At 51.5% G+C, this 18,922-nt stretch overlaps 1 protein-coding gene across 1 annotated transcript in view; it reads right to left on the minus strand.

Annotated features, from left to right (window-relative positions):
- The window catches only part of LOC124551012 (protein crooked neck), a 97,263-nt gene that overhangs the window by 73,338 nt on the left and 5,003 nt on the right, over positions 1–18,922 (minus strand). Inside the window, exon 5 of the mRNA XM_047125857.1 lies at positions 1,217–1,385. Coding sequence (XP_046981813.1) covers positions 1,217–1,385 — 169 coding nt within the window. The remainder of the gene's footprint in view (positions 1–1,216; positions 1,386–18,922) is intronic.

The raw sequence follows: 18,922 nt of genomic DNA on the forward strand, positions 1-18,922 counted from the left end.
GTGCCTTTTCTGACGATAGAGTTCACATTTTTAAAACTTGTTTTATTCTGTAATCCACAGCGTGGTAAGTAGTGAAGTGTAAGTCATATTACTATTACTTGTCTACTTTCCAGTTTTTTAGGAGGGAAATAACTTTAGAGTTTAACATCCTGTCGACAATGCGGTCAGTAGACAAGGATCACAAGCTCGGGTTACAAAGGTATTGGGAAGGAAATCAGCTGTGGCCTTTTCAAAGAAACAGCACTTGCCTGGAGCTATTTAGGGAACACGGAAAACCTAAATCTGGATTGCAGGACAGGTATTTGAAATGTCATCCTCCGGTATGCGAGTCCAGTGTGCTCAACAGTGACACCTCTTTCGGTCAGTTTTAGTATGAGGGTACTATTAGAAAAGAAAAAGATTCTGCATATTTCCTCACTCAGGGAAAAAACAGCTAGAGATGATGAGAACTTGATAAACCAATTAAATGCCTCAGAAACAAAGCTGCAATATGGAAGAAGTGTATTTCAGATGAACAGATACACCTTCATCTTAATAAATTCTTACTATTGGCAGTTTCTAAAAATTTTAGTAAGTTTTAGTCAACAAGTCCAGCATGCAGAATGGACAGAAATGCATTCCAACTCCAGTCGACAAATTACTATTTGTTCACGATAAGAAAACTGTTCTTACTGGTGCTGTCAGTTGCAGAGAAAACTGGTGTTAACAAGAATACACTGTATTTATTTGTCTCTCAGTACTGTCAAGATTTCCACGAGTGTCACCTCTGCTTTCGTATAAACACGGAACATGGGTGACGAGGTCAGCACTGAGGGAAGGAGTCTGTGTTACCCTCCGCTTAAACTCCTTCCCCCGTGGCAGTCCTAATGCAGGGACAAGGCACGCTTTCTGCCATTCCTGACAGCCACCACACAAAAGGTCTTAATATTGTGACCAAAAATTAAATTATACAAAAGCAGCTCGTATTTATGTAGTATTTCTAGCTTGAAGAGAAAAGTGTGTATCTAACAAGCAGCACTCTCTTTAACTGAGTAATTGTGGGTTGACACAACTGCTCTGAAATCACTTTTATTCAATTTTCAGTTTCTAATAACATCTTTTTAAGAAATGCTACACCTAAGGAATTCTAGTAGATACTGTGCTATGCTTCCATTGTTAATCACAGAGGTAAAATTTCATACTCTCCAAGAAATTCAGCCTAGCTGTCTCTTCTTACCTCGCATATTTAATCCAGTTTCTGATTTCTGCATGCACATAGACAAATCGCTCATATATCCCCCTTGCGCGATCTATCTCCTTGTACCGCAGTTCAAACTTTATATAAGTGAGCCACGCCTGTTCATCAGGTTCCCATTCCATCCACCTTTCGAATACAAGTCTTGCACCTGTAGTCAAAAAGAAAACTGCATTACTCACACACATACACACACGAGTTTGATCCATTGTATCATGTTGGTTACAATGTGATAACGTCTTTATGATTAAAGTAGTAAAAGGTTTATACATAAATAAAGCTGTATATATTATATAGGATGTGTGTGATCTGATTGATCTTTGTTGACTGTAATTATTTCATTACAGTACTGAAACAAGCAAATCTTTAGTATATAAGGCAGGTACACCCGTGTACAAGATTCCAACAAATTCTCCCATGAACTTCAATATTAAAATCTTTATTGTTCAGAATGCAACAGACACTTGCCGAACAACAATGATATTAGTAGATTGTGTAAAAAGAATGTATTTAAGGTAATATTCAAAATTTTTAATGTTCAAAAAACATGTGAGCAAGAAAATTTAATCCTGCTAATAAGTATTTGTTTTAGGATTGGCATATGTCATTTGAAAGTCCAGATTCTCTTCAATGCAAAGAATATTTTTTATGTTATTTCTAAATTTTAAAATTCAGGAAATATCATCACTCAAAAACTCATTCAAATTTTAGAAAATAAATCTTTCAAAATCTTTTTCTGATAGTTCTATTTTGCAAAGAAAGCGCGATAGAGTTAAAATGGACCGAGGGTGACAACCTCAGAGAGAAGGCTAAATGCCCACCCTTAGATGGTATGATAAAAACTCCCCTCATGAACAAAACGTAAAACTAAATCTGCTGTTGAGGCACTGTCGCCCAACACCAAAGGCAGGGTGCTGGAAAGGTTAAAAGTCTGCCGCAGAGTGGCTAAAAGTGGGCAGTCCAGCAAGATGTGAACGACAGTCATACGTGAGCCTCAGTGACACCAAGGTGGGTCATCACAATGGATGAAGTAGCCATGTGTTAGCCACGCATGGCCAATGAGGAGCTGGCAGAGAACCACAGAGTCCCTGCAAGATGCCCACATGGAGGTCTTCCACACATTCATAGTCTCCTTAAGGGGATGCAGTTTTTTGGGCATACTGAGATTATGCCATTTTTTCTCTCAAAGCTGAAAAACCTTGCGCCGTAATAATGATCGCAGGTCAGTTACAGGGATGCCGATCTCCAGAAGTGGTTTCCGTGTAGCCTGTTTGGCCAGCCTGTCGGCAAGTTCATTTCCTGGGATTCCGAAGTGGCCTGGGGTCCACACAAATACCACGGAACGACTGGACCATTCCAGGGCATAGATGGACTCCTGGATTGTCGCTACCAACGGATGGCGGGGGTAGCATTGGTCGATAGCTTGTAGGCTGCTCAAGGAGTCAGTACAGAGAAGAAACGACTGACCAGGGCATGAACGGATGCGCTCGAGAGCACGAGATATGGCCACCAGCTCTGCAGTGAAAACACTGCAGCCATCTGTTCAATAAGTCTTCCATGAACATATGTTAAGCTACCGTGACCATCAGCCATCAAGCCGTCAGTGTAAACCCCTTCACTTCATGGTCTCGGCACATGTCACGAATCGAGAGGAAGTGACAGCAGAGAGCTGCGGGGTTAACTAAGTCCTTAGGACTACGTGAAAGGTCCAAGCAGAGCTTCGGCCAAGGTGTACACCATGGAGGTATACATGAATGGACTAGAGTATAGCTGGTAAAGGCAAGGACTCCACTTCAGACAGAAGAGATCGGACGTGAACCACAATCTTAAACCCTGACCTGGGCCTCCAATGTGGGAGATGAACAGCCATGGATGGTAAAAGGAGGTGGTAATCTGGATGCTCATGAGAACTATGAATGGGTGCATTGTAGCTGGCGAGCAGTTGTGTATACCTAACCTTCAATGGAGGGATTTTTTTTTTTTTTTTTTTTTTTAGGGTTTAAGGGCGCTCAACTGCTGAGGTCATTAGCGCCCAGTCACTGGTGTTAGAGCACATGGAATCTGCTAAAACTCAAGGGGATGGGGGGACATCAGAAGGACCTGACAAAGATGCAGATAAAATAAGTAAAAAGGTTAAATGTCTTTGGACAAGCCAGTTAAAGTTATAAAACGCAGAATACGAGCAGCTGCTCGAGTGTCATCAGCTAAAACATCCGGTAAAGTAGATGGCAGGGACAGGATAACACGAAATTGACTAAAACGGGGACACGACAATAAAACATGGCGCACTGTTAATGCCTGACCACAAGGGCACTGCGGGGCTGGGTCACCGGAGAGCAGGTAGCGGTGGCTAAACCGGCAATGCCCAATCCGCAACCTGGTCAGAAGGACCTCCTCGCACCGAGACGATCGGGAGGATGTTGTCCAAGCAGTTGGGAGCGGTTTTACTGCCCGGAGCTTGTTTCCTTGGAGGGATGACCAAGCATCCCACCACAACGACACAAGCCTCTTACATACATCCCCACGAACGTCAGATGACGGGACACAATGGGAGGCTGGCCGAGGCAGGAGGACTGCAGCCTTGGCTGCAGCATCCGCAGCCTCATTCCCAGGCACTCCTACATGTCCGGGAACCCACAGAAAGCTGACAGAACCACCATTATCAGCGAAAGAATGGAGGGACTGCTGTATCCGTTGAATTAAGGGATGGACCGGATAGGGAACTACAAGGCTCTGAAGAGCACTGAGTGAGTCAGAGCAGAGTACATACGATGAATGGCGGTGGCGGCGGGCATACTGAACGGCCTGATGGAGAACAAAAAGCTTGGCCGTAAAGCTGGAACATTGGTCGAGGAGCCGGTATTTAAAGGTGGTGGCCCCGACGACAAAGGCACAGCCGACACCGTCGTCAGTTTTGGAGCCATCGGTGTAAATAAAGGTGTGACCGGCAAGTCGAGCACGAAGTTCGACAAACCGTGAGCAATACACTGCAGCCGGAGTACCCTCCTTCGGTAGTGAGCTGAGGTCGAGATAAATAGGGACCGGAGCCTGGAGCCAAGGTGGTGTCGGGCTCTCACCCTCTCTGAAGGTGGTAGGGAGGGCAAAATCCAATTGTCGAAGCAGGCGACGGAAGCGGACTCCGGGGGGCAGCAGGGCAGACACATACAACCCGTACTGACGGTCGAGAGAATCGGCGAAGAAGGACTCGTAAGAGGGGTGGTCGGGCATAGACAACAGCCGGCAGGCATACCGACACAGCAGTACGTCGCACCGGTAGGTCAATGGTAACTCGGCAGCTTCAGCATAAAGACTCTCGACAGGACTAGTGTAGAAGGCTCCGGTCGCAAGACGTATCCCCCGATGGTGGATGGAGTTGAGCCGGCGTAAGAGGGATGGCCGAGCGGACGAGTAGACGAAGCTCCCATAATCCAGCTTCGATCGGACTATGGACCGATACAAGCAAAGCAGGACAGTGCGATCCGCTCCCCAAGATGAACCGCTAAGAACTCTGAGGACATTAAGGGAACGTGTACAACGGGCCGCCAAATAAGAGACATGTGGAGACCAACACAGTTTCCTGTCCAACGTGAGCCCTAGAAACTTAGTTGTGTCCACGAATGGGAGAACAACGGGACCGAGATGTAAGGATGGCGGAAGGAACGCTTTATATCGCCAAAAGTTGATACAAACCGTCTTCTCTTCAGAGAACCGGAAGCCATTTGCCACACTCCATGAGTAGAGGCTGTCTAGACAACGCTGAAGGCAGCGCTCCAGGAGGCATGTTCTCTGGGCACTGCAGTAGATCGCGAAGTCATCGACGAAGAGAGAGCCCGAGACATTAGGTGGAATGCAATCCATAATTGGATTGATCGCGATGGCAAAAAGGGCTACACTCAAGACGGAGCCCTGAGGCACTCCGTTCTCCTGGAGGAAGACGTCGGACAATACGGAACCCACACATACCCTAAACTTTCAATCCGTTAAAAAGGAATCAATAAAAAGGGGCAGGCGACCGCGTAGGCCCCACCTGTGCATAGTGCGGAGGATACCTCCTCTCCAACAGGTATCATAAGCCTTCTCCAGGTCGAAGAACACGGCTACCGTTTGGCGCCTTCGCAAAAAGTTGTTCATGATGAATGTCAACAAGGTCACAAGGTGGTCAACAGCGGAGCGGCAGCGACGAAAGCCGCATTGGACATTAGTAAGTAGTCGTCGAGATTCAAGAATCCAGACTAACCGAGCATTAACCATGCGCTCCATCACCTTACAGACACAGCTTGTAAGAGAAATGGGGCGGTAAATAGAAGGACGGTGTCTATCCTTCCCGGGTTTGGGTATAGGAACAACAACGGCGTCACGCCAACGCATGGGGACTTGACCTTCGGTCCAGACGCGGTTGTAGGTACGAAGGAGGAAGCTTTTGCCCGCCGGAGAAAGGTGTGCCAGCATCTGAACGTGAATGGCATCTGGCCCCGGAGCAGAGGACCGGGACAGTGCAAGCGCACGTTCGAGTTCCCGCATAGTAAAGGGGGCATTATAAGTTTCCAGATTCAGCGAGTGGAAGGAAGGTCGCCGAGCCTCTTCTGCCTCTTTCCTGGGAAGGAAGGCAGGATGGTAATGGGCGGAGCTTTAAACCTCCGCGAAAAAGCGGCCAAAGGCGTTGGAGACAGCCACAGGATCAACAAGGACCTAATTACCTGAGGTCAGGCCAGGTACTGAGGAGTGGGCCTTAATGCCCGACAGCCGGCGCAGGCTACCCCAAACGACGGAAGAGGGAGTAAAAGTGTTAAAGGAGCTGGTGAAAGAGGCCCAACAAGCTTTTTTGCTGTCTTTGATGACTCTACGGCATTGCGCTCGGAGTCGTTTGTATTCAATACAATTCGCCAACATAGGATGGCGGCGAAAGGTGCGTAAAGCACGTCGTCAAGCACGGATAGCGTCCCTACAAGCCTCGTTCCACCAGGGGACGGAAACGCGACGTGAAGAAGTAGTACGAGGAATGGAACGTTCGGCAGCATTGATGATAACAGCCGTGAGGTATTCGACCTGACTGTCACAACTGGGAAAATCGTGGTCCGGAAAGGTCGCCAGGGAGGAGTAAAGTCCCCAGTCAGCTTTCAGTATGTTCCAGCTCGAAGGACGTGGGGATGGGGTGTGGTGCAGGAGACGAACGACACAGGGGAAGTGGTCGCTCGAATAGGTGTCTGAAAGGACATACCACTCGAACCGACGGGCAAGAGTGGTAGAACAGATCGAGAGGTCCAAGTGGGAGTAAGTATGAGTAGAGTCCGAGAGGAAAGTCGGGGCGCCGGTATTGAGGCAGACAAGATTGAGATGGTTGAAGATATCCGCCAAGAGTGAGCCTCTTGGACAGGATGCAGGAGAGCCCCAAAGGGGATGATGGGCATTGAAGTCGCCAAACAATAAGAACGGCGGGGGAAGCTGAACGATCAGGTGCATCATGTCAGCCCGACTAACAGCAGATGACGGTGGAGTGTAGATGGTACAAACTGAAAAAGTAAAAGCAGAAAGAGTAATGCGGACAGCTATTGCTTGGAGTGGGGTGGTCAATGGGATGGGATGGTAATAAACATCGTCCCGAACGAGCAACATGACCCCACCATGAGCTGGGATACCGTCCACAGGGGTGAGGTCATACCGCTCCGAGGTATAGTGGGTAAAGGCAATACGGTCAGTCGGGCGCAACTTGGTTTCCTGGAGACCAAGGACGAGCGGACAGTGCAGGCGGAGGAGCAGTTGTAATTCCTCCCGATTAGATCGAATACCTCGTATGTTCCAATGAAACAACGCCATCGCTAGTCAAAAGGTTGGGGGAACGAGACGGGGGAAGAGCTGGTCACCTCGACGGCCGCGGAGGGCCAGGTTGCGAGGGAACAACGCTACAACCGACGGGAGGCGGATCCGGTTCCATCGACTCGTCGCCAGCCGCGGCCGCTGTCCCTGGTTGTGTAGGAGGGGCCGCATCATTTGCCGACGAAAGGCCGGCGGAGCGCCTGGCAGCAGAGCGTCCCGGCGAAACTGAGGACGGCCGGGAGCAGCGACTCACGGACGGAGCGTCAGACGAAACGCGCCGGGGTGGAGAGGGGGATAGAGACTTCTTCTTGGAGGCCTTCTTGGAAGGCCGAGGAGGCACAGGGATGGTGGGCTGGACCCGAAGAAGGTCCTCACACGCGGGGTCCGTTTTGGAGCGCCGGACCTCGGAAGCTGGGGTCCGGAACGTTTCCCCGATGGACGCCTGAGAATAGGATCGCTTCTCAGGTGGCGTGGGGGGAGGAGGAGGAGGAGGAAGGGTGGCCCCTGGGGTAGAGGGGGTGGGGGCCACGGGGGAGGAGGATTTGGAAGGGAGGGATTTGGGAGGCCGAGGCAGAGCCCCCTGATGGGCGGAGGAGGTGGAGAGGGGATAGGATAGGGGTGAGGATACTGCGGAAGGAGTGGACACGACTGAGGCGAACGAAGTGGTCAATGACACGGGACGGAGGCGGTCGTACTTCTTCCGGGCCTCAGAATAAGAGATCCGATCCAAAGTTTTGATTTCTTGTATCTTCTTCTCCTTCTGATATGCGGGGCAGTCTGAGGATCTAGGCGAGTGGACGCCAGGACAATTAACGCACCGAGGTGGTGGGGTGCATGTATGTTCCTCACGAAGAGGACGTCCACAATCGCCACAAAGGGGCTCAGCCTCACACCGTGATGACATGTGCCCAAAGCGCAAACACCTAAAACAGCGCATAGGAGGCGGTACGTAAGGTCGCACGTCACACCGGTAGCACATCACCTTTACCTTCTCCGGGAGAACGTCCCCCTCGAAGGCGAGGATAAAGGCCCCGGTGTCCATGCGACGGTCTTTGGGGCCGCGCTGGACTCGCCGGACGAAATGCACGCCTCGGCGCTCCAGGTTGGCCCTGAGCTCCTCATCAGATTGTAGCAGGAGGTCACGATGAAATATAACCCCCTGCGTCCAATTTAGTGCCAGATGTGGGACAATGGACACTGGGATGTCCCCTAGGCGGTCGCATGCCTGGAGCGCCGCCGACTGTGTGGCGGAGGTGGTCTTGATAAGAACGGACCCTGAACGCATCTTGCTGAGAGCCTCGATTTCCCCGAAGACGTCCTCAATGTGCTGAACAAAGAACATGGGCGTGGAGGTGGCGAACGTCCCCCCATCAGTTCGAGAACAGACCAAATAGCGGGGGAAGTACTTCGCCCCAAGCCGGCGGGCCTGTCCCTCCTCCCAGGGAGTGGCCAAGGGGGAAAGGGCAGGAGAACCAGAACTAGAAACGGTACCTTTTCTTTTGAAAGACTCGGCCGCAGAGCGACCTGATACATGTTGACGTTTCATCTGCGAAACGTCCGCCCCGATACCACCCACTCCGTCCAGGGGCTCTCCCCACGGGCGCCACCCAGCCGCAGCAAGGGCCACCTGGCAGGATGACCATTGCCGGGAGTCCTGATGCCCCAAGGAGACGGGCATCTACTCCTTGGCCAACGTGGGGAGGGTGCAGCTCAGGTATCGGCAGTACGATCCCTGTGTTGTCAGGGGGCTACAACGTAGAGGGTACATGACGACCCCACCACAACGGGCTGGCTACCGTGCTGGATTTCTGGTGCCATGGAAAGTCCATCATGATCGCTGGTGCAGATGGAGATGCACTATGTGCGTAACTTCGACAACCCATCACGTGTCGAGGCCCAATTTGAGGAATAGAGGGTATGGTTACAACGCCAGTGCAATGCTGAGTGCCAAGGTCTTAGTGCACTTAGGACCAGTGGTACACCATGTAAGGTGTCCTTCCCCAAAAGGCTCGTACTTCTGTAGAAGTTTGAAAAATGGAGGTCAAACCCCAAGGGGGACCATCACATGGAAGGCCAAAACAGTTGAAACTCCTTTTAGTTGCCTCGTACGACAGGCAAGAATACCGCGGGCCTATTCTAATCCCCGGACCCGCAGGGGGCTCAATGGAGGGACTCCAGTGTCCATCAGGATGCTGGTCACCACCCGTCCTAAAAGCTCCTGTTGCCTGTCAAACACCACAGTGGTGCACCGGGTCAAGTGAACACAACACTGAGGGTGCCGCCGAACCATAAACCACACTCCCATAGTCAAAGCTCTGTAGAACTGCAGCAGCGTAGAGCGATCTGCAACCCAGTTTTTGTTGCTCAGGCAGCGTAGGGCATTGAGGTGCTACCAGCATTTCCGCTTCAGCTGATGAAGATTAGGAAGCCATGTCAATCCGGCATCTAAAACCAGTCCTAAGAATCGAGATTTTTTTTTTTTTTTTGTGGTTTTCGGGCGCACAACTTCAATGGTCATTAGCGCCCTGACTACTCTAAGAATGCACCGCGAGGCACAAGTTGACAACAACAACTAAAAGGGAAAACACAATAAAAGACAGACTGACAGGCATAGGATTAAAAAACATCATCAAATATCCTTAGCGAGGTTTGTCAAATTGATAAAACAAAGAACACGAGCAGCTGCTCGTGGGTCATCCGCTAAAATGGCATCTGAAGTATTAGGCAGGTTAAGATCGAGGCGCAGTGTGTTAAGATCTGGACAGGACATTAAAATGTGTCTAACCGTCAGCAAGTGCCCACATGGGCAGAACGGCGCCGGCTCAGCCGTCAGCAGATGGCGATGGCTGAACCGGCAGTGTCCAATTCTTAACCTTGCTAAAACGACCTCCTCCCGCCGAGAAGGGCGTGAGGAGGACGTCCAAGCCACGGAAAGAGGTTTTAAGGCCCGAAGCTTGTTGTCGGTAAGTGCAGCCCAATCGGCATGCCACAGCGACACAACGCGCCGACAAATGACCCTGCTAAAATCGGACGAAGGGACACAACAAGAAGCTGTCCGAGGCTGGAGGACCGCAGCCTTGGCCGCGGCATCTGCAGCTTCGTTCCCAGGGATACCGACATGGCCAGGAACCCACATAAAGCTAATCGGCGTACCGACGTCCACCAGCTGCTGAAGAGAGCGTTGGATCCGGTGTACGAAAGGGTGAACCGGGTACAGATCACTGAGGCTCTGGATGGCGCTCAGGGAATCTGAGCAGATGACATAAGCAGAATGTCGGTGGCGGCAGATGTAAAGAACAGCCTGGTAGAGGGCAAAGAGCTCAGCTGTGAAGACCGAACAATGGCCATGGAGCCGGTATTGGAAACTTTGTGCCCCGACAATAAAGGAACACCCGACCCCGTCATTGGTCTTAGAGCCATCTGTATAAATGAAAGTCATGTTGTTGAACTTCGAACGAAGTTCCAAAAAACGGGAGTGGTAGACCGAACCGGGGGTGACCTCTTTTGGGAGCGAGCTGAGGTCGAGGTGAACGCGGACCTGAGCCTGGAGCCAAGGTGGCGTGCGGCTCTCGCCCACTTGAAAGGTTGCAGGGAGTGAAAAATGAAGGTGTTGAAGGAGGCGACGAAAGCGAACTCCAGGGGGTAGCAAGACAGAGACATACAACCCGTATTGAAGGTCAAGAGAGTCGTCAAAAAAGGAACGATAAGACGGATGGTCGGGCATTGACAGTAGCCGACAGGCATACCGACAAAGCAGTATATCGCGCCGGTAGGTGAGTGGCAATTCGCCAGCGTCAGCATGAAGACTCTCTACGGGACTGGTATAAAATGCTCCGATCGCAAGTCGTAAACCCCGATGTTGTATGGAGTTGAGGCGGCGTAAGATGGATGGCCGTGCAGAGGAGTATACGAAGCTCCCATAATCCAGCTTGGAGCGGACGATCGACCGATATAGACGAAGTAGGACGGTTCGATCCGCTCCCCACGACATACCACTGAGAACACGGAGGACATTTAAAGAACGGGTACAACGGGCGGCCAAATATGACACATGTGGAGACCAGCTAAGTTTCCTGTCAAATGTAAGGCCTAAAAATTTTGTTGTCTCCACGATTGGGAGAGCAACGAGACCGAGTCGTAAGGACGGTGGAAGAAACTCTTTGTAGCGCCAGAAGTTAATACAGACCGTCTTCTCGGCAGAAAAACGGAAGCCATTGGCGACACTCCAGGAGTAAAGACGGTCAAGAGAACGCTGAAGACAGCGCTCCAGGACACGTGTACACTGCGCGCTGCAATAGATGGTAAAATCGTCCACGAAAAGGGAGCCTGATACATCAGCTGGGAGGCAATCCATTATTGGATTGATCGCGATGGCGAAGAGAGCGACGCTCAAAACTGAGCCCTGTGGCACCCCATTCTCCTGGCGAAAGGTGTCGGACAGGACAGAACCCACACGTACCCTGAACTGTCGATCCATTAAAAAGGAACGAATAAAAAGAGGGAGGCGACCGCGAAAGCCCCATGTATGCATGGTGCGGAGAATGCCCGCCCTCCAACAGGTGTCGTAAGCCTTCTCCAAATCAAAGAACACAGCCGCGGTCGGGCGCTTCCGCAAGAAGTTATTCATAATGAAGGTCGACAAGGTAACCAGATGGTCAACAGCAGAGCGGCGCCTACGAAATCCACATTGTACATTGGTAAGTAGGCGTCGAGACTCGAGCAGCCAAACCAATCTAGAGTTAACCATTCGCTCCATCACTTTACAGACACAGCTGGTAAGCGAGATGGGTCGATAACTGGAAGGCAAGTGCTTGTCCTTCCCCGGCTTAGGAATCGGGACAACAATAGACTCGCGCCAGCATGCGGGAGCATGTCCCTCAATCCAGATGCGATTGTATGTACGAAGAAGAAAACCTTTACCCGCAGGAGAAAGGTTCTTCAGCATCTGAATATGAATAGAATCAGGCCCTGGAGCGGAGGACCGTGATCGGCCAAGTGCGGTTTCGAGTTCCCGCATGGTGAATGGGGCATTATAACTTTCACAATTCGAGGAGCGGAAGTCAGGTGGCCTAGCCTCCTCTGCCTGTTTGCGGGGGAGGAAGGCAGGGTGGTAATGAGCGGAGCTCGAAACCTCGGCGAAAAAGCGGCCGAAGGCATTGGAGACAGCCTCAGGGGCCACAAGGACTTCATTCGCGACCTTCAAGCCAGAAACTGGGGAGTGGACCTTAGTGCCAGATAGCCGGCGCAGGCTACCCCAGACAACAGAAGAAGGAGTAGAACTGTTGAAGGTGCTTGTGAAAGCAGCCCAGCTGGCTTTCTTGCTTTCTTTAATAATACGACGACACTGAGCACGTAATCGTTTATAATTAATACAATTCGCCACTGTAGGGTGGCGTTTAAAGGTGCGTAAAGCACGTCGACGAGCACGTAAAGCGTCTCTACATGCTGCGGTCCACCAGGGGACCGGTACGCGACGTGGAGAAGAAGTAGGGTGAGGGATGGAATATTCAGCAGCAGCGAGAATGACTTCCGTGAGGTGTGCGACCTGACGATCGCAGCTTGTGAAGGTTTGATCCTGAAAGGTCGCCCTGGAAGAGAAGAGCCCCCAGTCTGCCTTGGAGATGGTCCAACGAGAGGAGCACGGAGAGGGAGTATGCTGCAGGAGATGGATAACACACGGGAAGTGGTCGCTCGAATATGTATCAGCAAGTGCATACCACTCAAACCGGCGTGCAAGTTGGGGAGTACATATAGAGAGGTCTAAATGGGAATAGGTATGAGATGTGTCCGAAAGAAAAGTAGGGGCGCCAGTATTGAGGCAGACAAGATTGAGCTGGTTGAAAAGGTCTGCTAACAAGGAGCCCCTCGGGCAGGATGCTGGAGAGCCCCAAAGAGGATGGTGGGCATTGAAGTCTCCAGTTAACAAAAATGGTGCAGGTAGCTGAGCAATAAGTTGCGTCATGTCTGCCCTGGTAACGGCAGATGACGATGGAGCGTAAACGGTACAAAAGGAAAACGTAAAAGTGGGGAGAGTAATGCGGATGACAACTGCCTGCAGGCCGGTGTGCAACGTGATGGGATCGTAGTAAATATCATCCCGGACCAGCAACATAACCCCTCCATGAGCGGGGATACCTACCACAGGGGGTAGGTCAAAACGCACAGAGGTGTAGTGTGCCAAGGCAATTTGATCGCATGGGCGTAGCTTCATTTCCTGGAGGGCTACGACGAGCGGACGATGCAAGCGGAGCAGCAACTTCAAGTCCTCTCGGTTGGAGCGAATGCTGCGAATATTCCAGTTAATAAGTGCCATCGTAAGAAAAGGAAGATGAGAGAAGGGGTCACCTCGAAGGCCGCTTAGGGCCTGGCTTCGAGCGAGCACTGCCGCCGCTAGCAGGAGGCGGACAGTCATCGTCCATGGGGTCTATAGGGTCATCGGCCATCTCGGGAGGATGGCCGGGAGGGGGAGCTTCCTCCGCCGGTGAACGGCCAGATGTTCGGCTACCAGCGGTGCGGCCAGGCGAAACGGATGACGGCCTGGGGCGGCAACCGCTGGGTGGCGCAGGAGAAGAAAGGCGCCGCGGCGGAGAAGGAGAACTGTGCTTCCTATGCGCCTTTTTAGAAGGACGTTTGGTGGAAGTACCGGTCGAAGGCTGGGAGGTCGAGGGACGGAGGAAGTCTGCACGGGATGGTTCCTTCTTGAAGGCCCGTGCATCTGACTTCGGGGTCTTCGACTGAGCAGAAGCTGAGGAAGTGGCTGGTGTCTGTGGGGTGATGGGAGGAAGAGGAGACGTCGACCGTGCGATCTTAGCACTGGCCGAACGGACGACCGTGGTGCTGAAGGTCAGATCGCATGTCTGGGTTGCTACCTCCCGGGTAGTCCGAGGAGAGGCGAGGACAGTGCTGTATTTCCCCGCTGGGAGCAGCGTGGGCTTCCTACTAGCCAATAGCTTGCAAGCAGCCGAGGTGGACACTTTCTCTTTGACTCGAATTTCCTGGATACAGCGTTCTTCCTTATAGACAGGACAGTCGCGGGAGGATGCGGCATGGTCACCCTGACAGTTCACACAACGAGGAGACGGAGGTGGACAGTCACCCTCATGGGCATCCCTGCCACAAGTGACACATTTAGCCGCATTGGAGCAAGACTGTCGAGTGTGATTGAAACGCTGACACTGGTAGCAGCGCGTAGGTGTCGGGACATAGGGGCGAACAGAAATAACCTCGTAGCCCGCCTTGATGCGCGATGGCAGCTTAACACTATCGAAGGTTAAGAAAAGTGTCCGGGTCGGTACAAGGTCATTATTGACCTTTTTCATGACCCGATGGACAGCTGTCACGCCCTGCTCAGCGAGGAAAGATTGAAGCTCCTCGTCAGTCAATCCGTCGAGAGAGCTACTATAGACTACACCACGAGACGAATTCAAAGTGCGGTGGGCCTCCACCCGGACAGGGAACGTGTACAAGAGTGTGGCCCGAAGCAGTTTTTGTGCCTGAAAGGCACTCTCAGTTTCTAGTAATAAGGTACTGTTACGCAACCTGGTACAAGATTTGACAGATCCGGCTATGGCATCTACGCCCTTCTGAATAACGAAAGGGTTGACAGAGGAAAAATCCTTTCCGTCCTCAGATCGAGAAACGACGAGGAACTGTGGGGCAGGCGGTAGTACTTTTGTCACTGTTGGCTGGTCACGTTTCCGTTTGTGGGTCGAAGTCGAAAGCGATGGAGTAGAATCCATTGCGGAGGAATCCCCCATGATTGCCAGCGTCTCCGATGGCGCGCTCCTTCCTTGTGGGGACCCTCTCAGAGGGCACTCCCGCCTTAGGTGAATGTTTACACCTCAGGTCACACCTCCCGAGAAACAGACGGAGGGACCAATCGGCATGGTCAGAAGGTATCAGCTCAGGCAATCACCCCTCCCCGGGCCTGGCCTTTACCAGGGGGTACGCGCGTGCCTTACATGTCTACCCAGGGCGGGGACTTACGCGTTACCCCGTCACCGGCTACGCGTGCGAACGCGTGGGTCGGCCTTCAGACACGCACAGGGAGGAAGGAAGAAGAGGAAAAAGAAGAGAGAGGGAGAAAGAGGACAGACTGTCTCAAACGCCGAGGCGGAGACCAGAGAAGGCAAGGGGAAGAAGGCAATGAGAAAGCAAGGAGAAGGAGGCAATGAGAAGGCAAGGAGAAGTCAAGGGAAAGAGTATGGAAGACAGTGAAGTGGAGAAGAGCAAAGAAAGGAACAAACAAAAGGAAGGAAGAAACGAGAAGTGAAAAACCAAAAAGACCACGATTATAGGTCGTGAAACCGTCCGTCTCCGGACGCAGGCGCTAACTACCCCCGTGAGGGGGATGGACTCCTTTTAGTCGCCTCTTACGACAGGCAGGAATACCTCGGGCCTATTCTAATCCCCGGACCCGCAGGGGGGAGAATCGAGATGTCTCCACTACAGTGAGTGGATTGTCATTAAGGTAAAGTCCTGGTTCCAGATGATTGGTACGACACCAAGATAAGTGCATGACTCACGACTTCGCAGTTGAAAACTGGAGACCATGGGCTAGAGCCCACGACTGCACCTTGGGGATGGCTCCCTGTAGGTGCCATTTGGCTACACCAGTACTGGAGGAGCAGTAGGAACTGCAGAAGTCATCTGCATACAGAGAAGGTGAGACCGAAGGTCCGACAGCTGCTGCTAGACCGTTAATAGCCACTAAAAATAGAGATACACTCAATACAGAGCCCTGCGGGACCCCGTTCTCCTGGAGATGGGATGAACTATGGGAGGCACCAACTTGGACATGGAAAGTACAGAGTGAGAGGAAATTTTGGATAAAAATTGGGAGCGGGCCCTGGAGACCCCAATAATATAATGTGGCAAGGATACACTGTCGCCAGGTCGTGTCGTAAGCTTTTCGTAAATCAAAAAAGATGGCAACCAGGTGTTGGCGTCTGGAAAAGCATGTTTGAATGGCAGACTCGAGGGAAGCTAGATTATAAATGGTAGAGCGACCCTGGCAGAAGCCGCCCTGGCATGGAGCCAGTAGGCCACGTGACTCCAGGACCCAACACAATCGCCGAGTTACCATACATTCTAATAGCTTACAAAGAATGTTGGTGAGGCTGATGGGTCGATAGCTATCCACATCAAGCAGGTTTCTACTGGGTTTGAGCACTGGAATGAAGGGTCTCTCTCGCCACTGCAATGGAAAGGCACCATTGCACCAAATCTGGTTGAAGATGATGAGGAGATGTCACTTGTAGTTGGGTGAGAAATGTTTGATTGTCTGACTGTGGATCCAATCTCGCCCAGGTGCTGTGTCGGAGCAATGAAAGACACTGAGGAGCTACCACTCTGTAAATGGAGCATTATAGGGTTCACTGTGACATTCAGTGAACAAAAGAGCTTTCCTTTCCACCTGCCATTTGAGGGTGTGAAATGCTGGGGGATAATTCTCTGACATGGAGGCTCAGCAAAGTGCTTGGCAATTCCATTTGTGTCAGCAGATAACACACCACTGATGTTAATGCCAGTAACACCTGTCGGGGTCTGGTACCCACAAACATGTCTGATGTTCGTCCATGCTTGGGAAAGTGACGTATGGCAACATGCCTGTTTCCGTCCTTTTATAAGCACTCGAATGTGGGCATGGAGCAGTTTAAAAGCTATTAGCTGCTCTAGGGAAGGGTGCCGCTTATGTCACTGTAGAGCTCGCCAATGCTCTTTAATGACCTCAGCAATTTCAGCAACCACCAAGGTACTGACTTTCACCGGGGGCACCCTAAACTACAAGGTGTTTCCTGCCGCAGAAACAATCATTCTAGGGACCTTCTCAACTAGCACATAGATGTTACCATGAGTGGAAGATTCAACGGTGACAGCAGAGGTGAAAGCTTCCCAGTCTGCCTTGTTTAAAGCCCATCTTGGTAGACGTCTGGGGGAATGGCACTGGGGGAGTGACAGGAAGATGGGAAAGTGGTCACTACCACACAAGTCATTGTGGGCTCTCCAGTGGACAGTGGCTCTCCAGTCCTGGGCTGCAGAGTGATAAATCAATGGCCGAGTAAGTGCCATGAGCCACACTGAAATGTATGGGGGCCCCAGTATTTAAGAGGCAGAGGTCGAGTTGAGACAGGAATGTTTCAGCATTTCTACCTCGGTCAGTAAGCGCAGTACCACCCCACAAGGGGTTATGGGTGTTAAAATCTCCCAAAAGTAGGAAAGGTTTAGGAAGTTGATTCAGTGCAGGCAATGCGTTCAGGGGTACTGCACCATTTGCAGGAAGATATATGTTGCAGACAGTTATTTCCTGCATCGCCCTTATCCTGACAGCCACAGCTTCAAGAGGGGTTTGAAGGGGCAAAGGTTCACTGCATCCCATTGTGGATGAGGCTTTAGTGAGATCCATGTCCTCCGGGGACGCTGAGATCTCCACCTCACCTGCAGGTGCTGAATTGGTAGGGAATAGTGGTGTTGGCACCACCAGAGAGGACCGGGAAGCTCTTCGTCCAGCAACTTTTGGCTCCTTTAGCCACTGGCGAGAGTCTGCTGCGGCATTAGTGGAGACCTTGGGAGAGAGGGTCCAAAGGGACCCTTTCCACATGAGAGGAGCCTGTTGCTTCTCCAGCTAGAGGGAGGGGACCAATGTCCCCTGCATTATTTTTTTTCTGGGGGGGGGGGGGGGGGGGGGGGCTTGTTCCCAAAGTAGGTACTTTGAGGGCAACGGAAGGAGATTTTCGCTCTACCACCAAGGGGGCAGATGTATTCTGTAAGCCCGGAGGGGCCACTGTTCACGGCACAGTGTGTGGTACGACTGGTACTTGTGATGGCAGTGGTAATGTAGCTGTAGCGTATGTGGACATCAACCAAACGGGGCGTCTAATCATTCAAATTTACGATAGCCTCTAGGTAAGTCAAACGGTCCAGAGTCTTGCACTCCACGATTTTCCACTCCTTTTGGAGTACTGTGCAGTCTGGCAAGCAGGGGGACTGCTGCTCTCCACAGTTGATATAATTGGGAGGAGGCGCACAGGGAGTATCTAGATGCAGTGGATGTCCGCAGTCTCGACATGTGGCGTTGGAAGTGCAGCGGGAAGACGTGCCCGATTGGACAGCACTTAAAATGCCACATAGAGGGAGGGACATATGGTTTAACGTCACAGCGGTAAACCACCACCTTGACTTTTTCAGGCAATGAATCACCCTTAAAGGCCATGATGAAGGCACCGTTAGCAACCCTGTTGTCTTTGGGTCCCTTGTAAACGCGACGGATGAAATGAACACCCCCACAGTTTTAGATTGGTGTGGAGCTCGTCGTCAGACTGCAAGAGGAGGGCATGATGAAAAATAATCCCCTGGACCATGCTGAGGCTTTTATGGGGAGTACGGAAACAGGAATAGCACCCGGGATTGGGCTGGAGATGCTGTCTGAATCAAGACTGCACCACTTCTCATCTTGGACAGCGCTGTCACTTCTCCGACCTTATCCTCAAGATGTTCAACAAAAAATTGAGGCTTCACAGGTAGAAAGGAGTCCCCGTCCATTCTGCTACAGACTAAATACCGAGGCGAATATGGCTCTCTTCTTTCTGTAGTCCTGTGTTCCTCCCATGGTGTAGCGAGGGAGGGAAACGATTTAGGGTCGTACCTGTCAGCACTATACTCAATCTTGACCTTCTTAGAGACTGCTGGCACCGTACGGTCACCAAAAAGAGATGACTTAGTCCCCTTCATTGCGGGTCATCTGCCCTGATGCCAACCACCCCTAGGGGCTCTCCCCATGGGCGCCTCCCAGCCACAGCACAGGCCACCTGGCATGATGGCTGTTGCCGGGAGTCCTGACACCCCAGGAAGACAGGCATCTACTCCTTGCCATAC

The sequence above is a fragment of the Schistocerca americana genome, chromosome 9, assembly GCF_021461395.2.
Source record: "Schistocerca americana isolate TAMUIC-IGC-003095 chromosome 9, iqSchAmer2.1, whole genome shotgun sequence".
NCBI classification, from domain to species: Eukaryota; Metazoa; Arthropoda; class Insecta; order Orthoptera; family Acrididae; genus Schistocerca; species Schistocerca americana.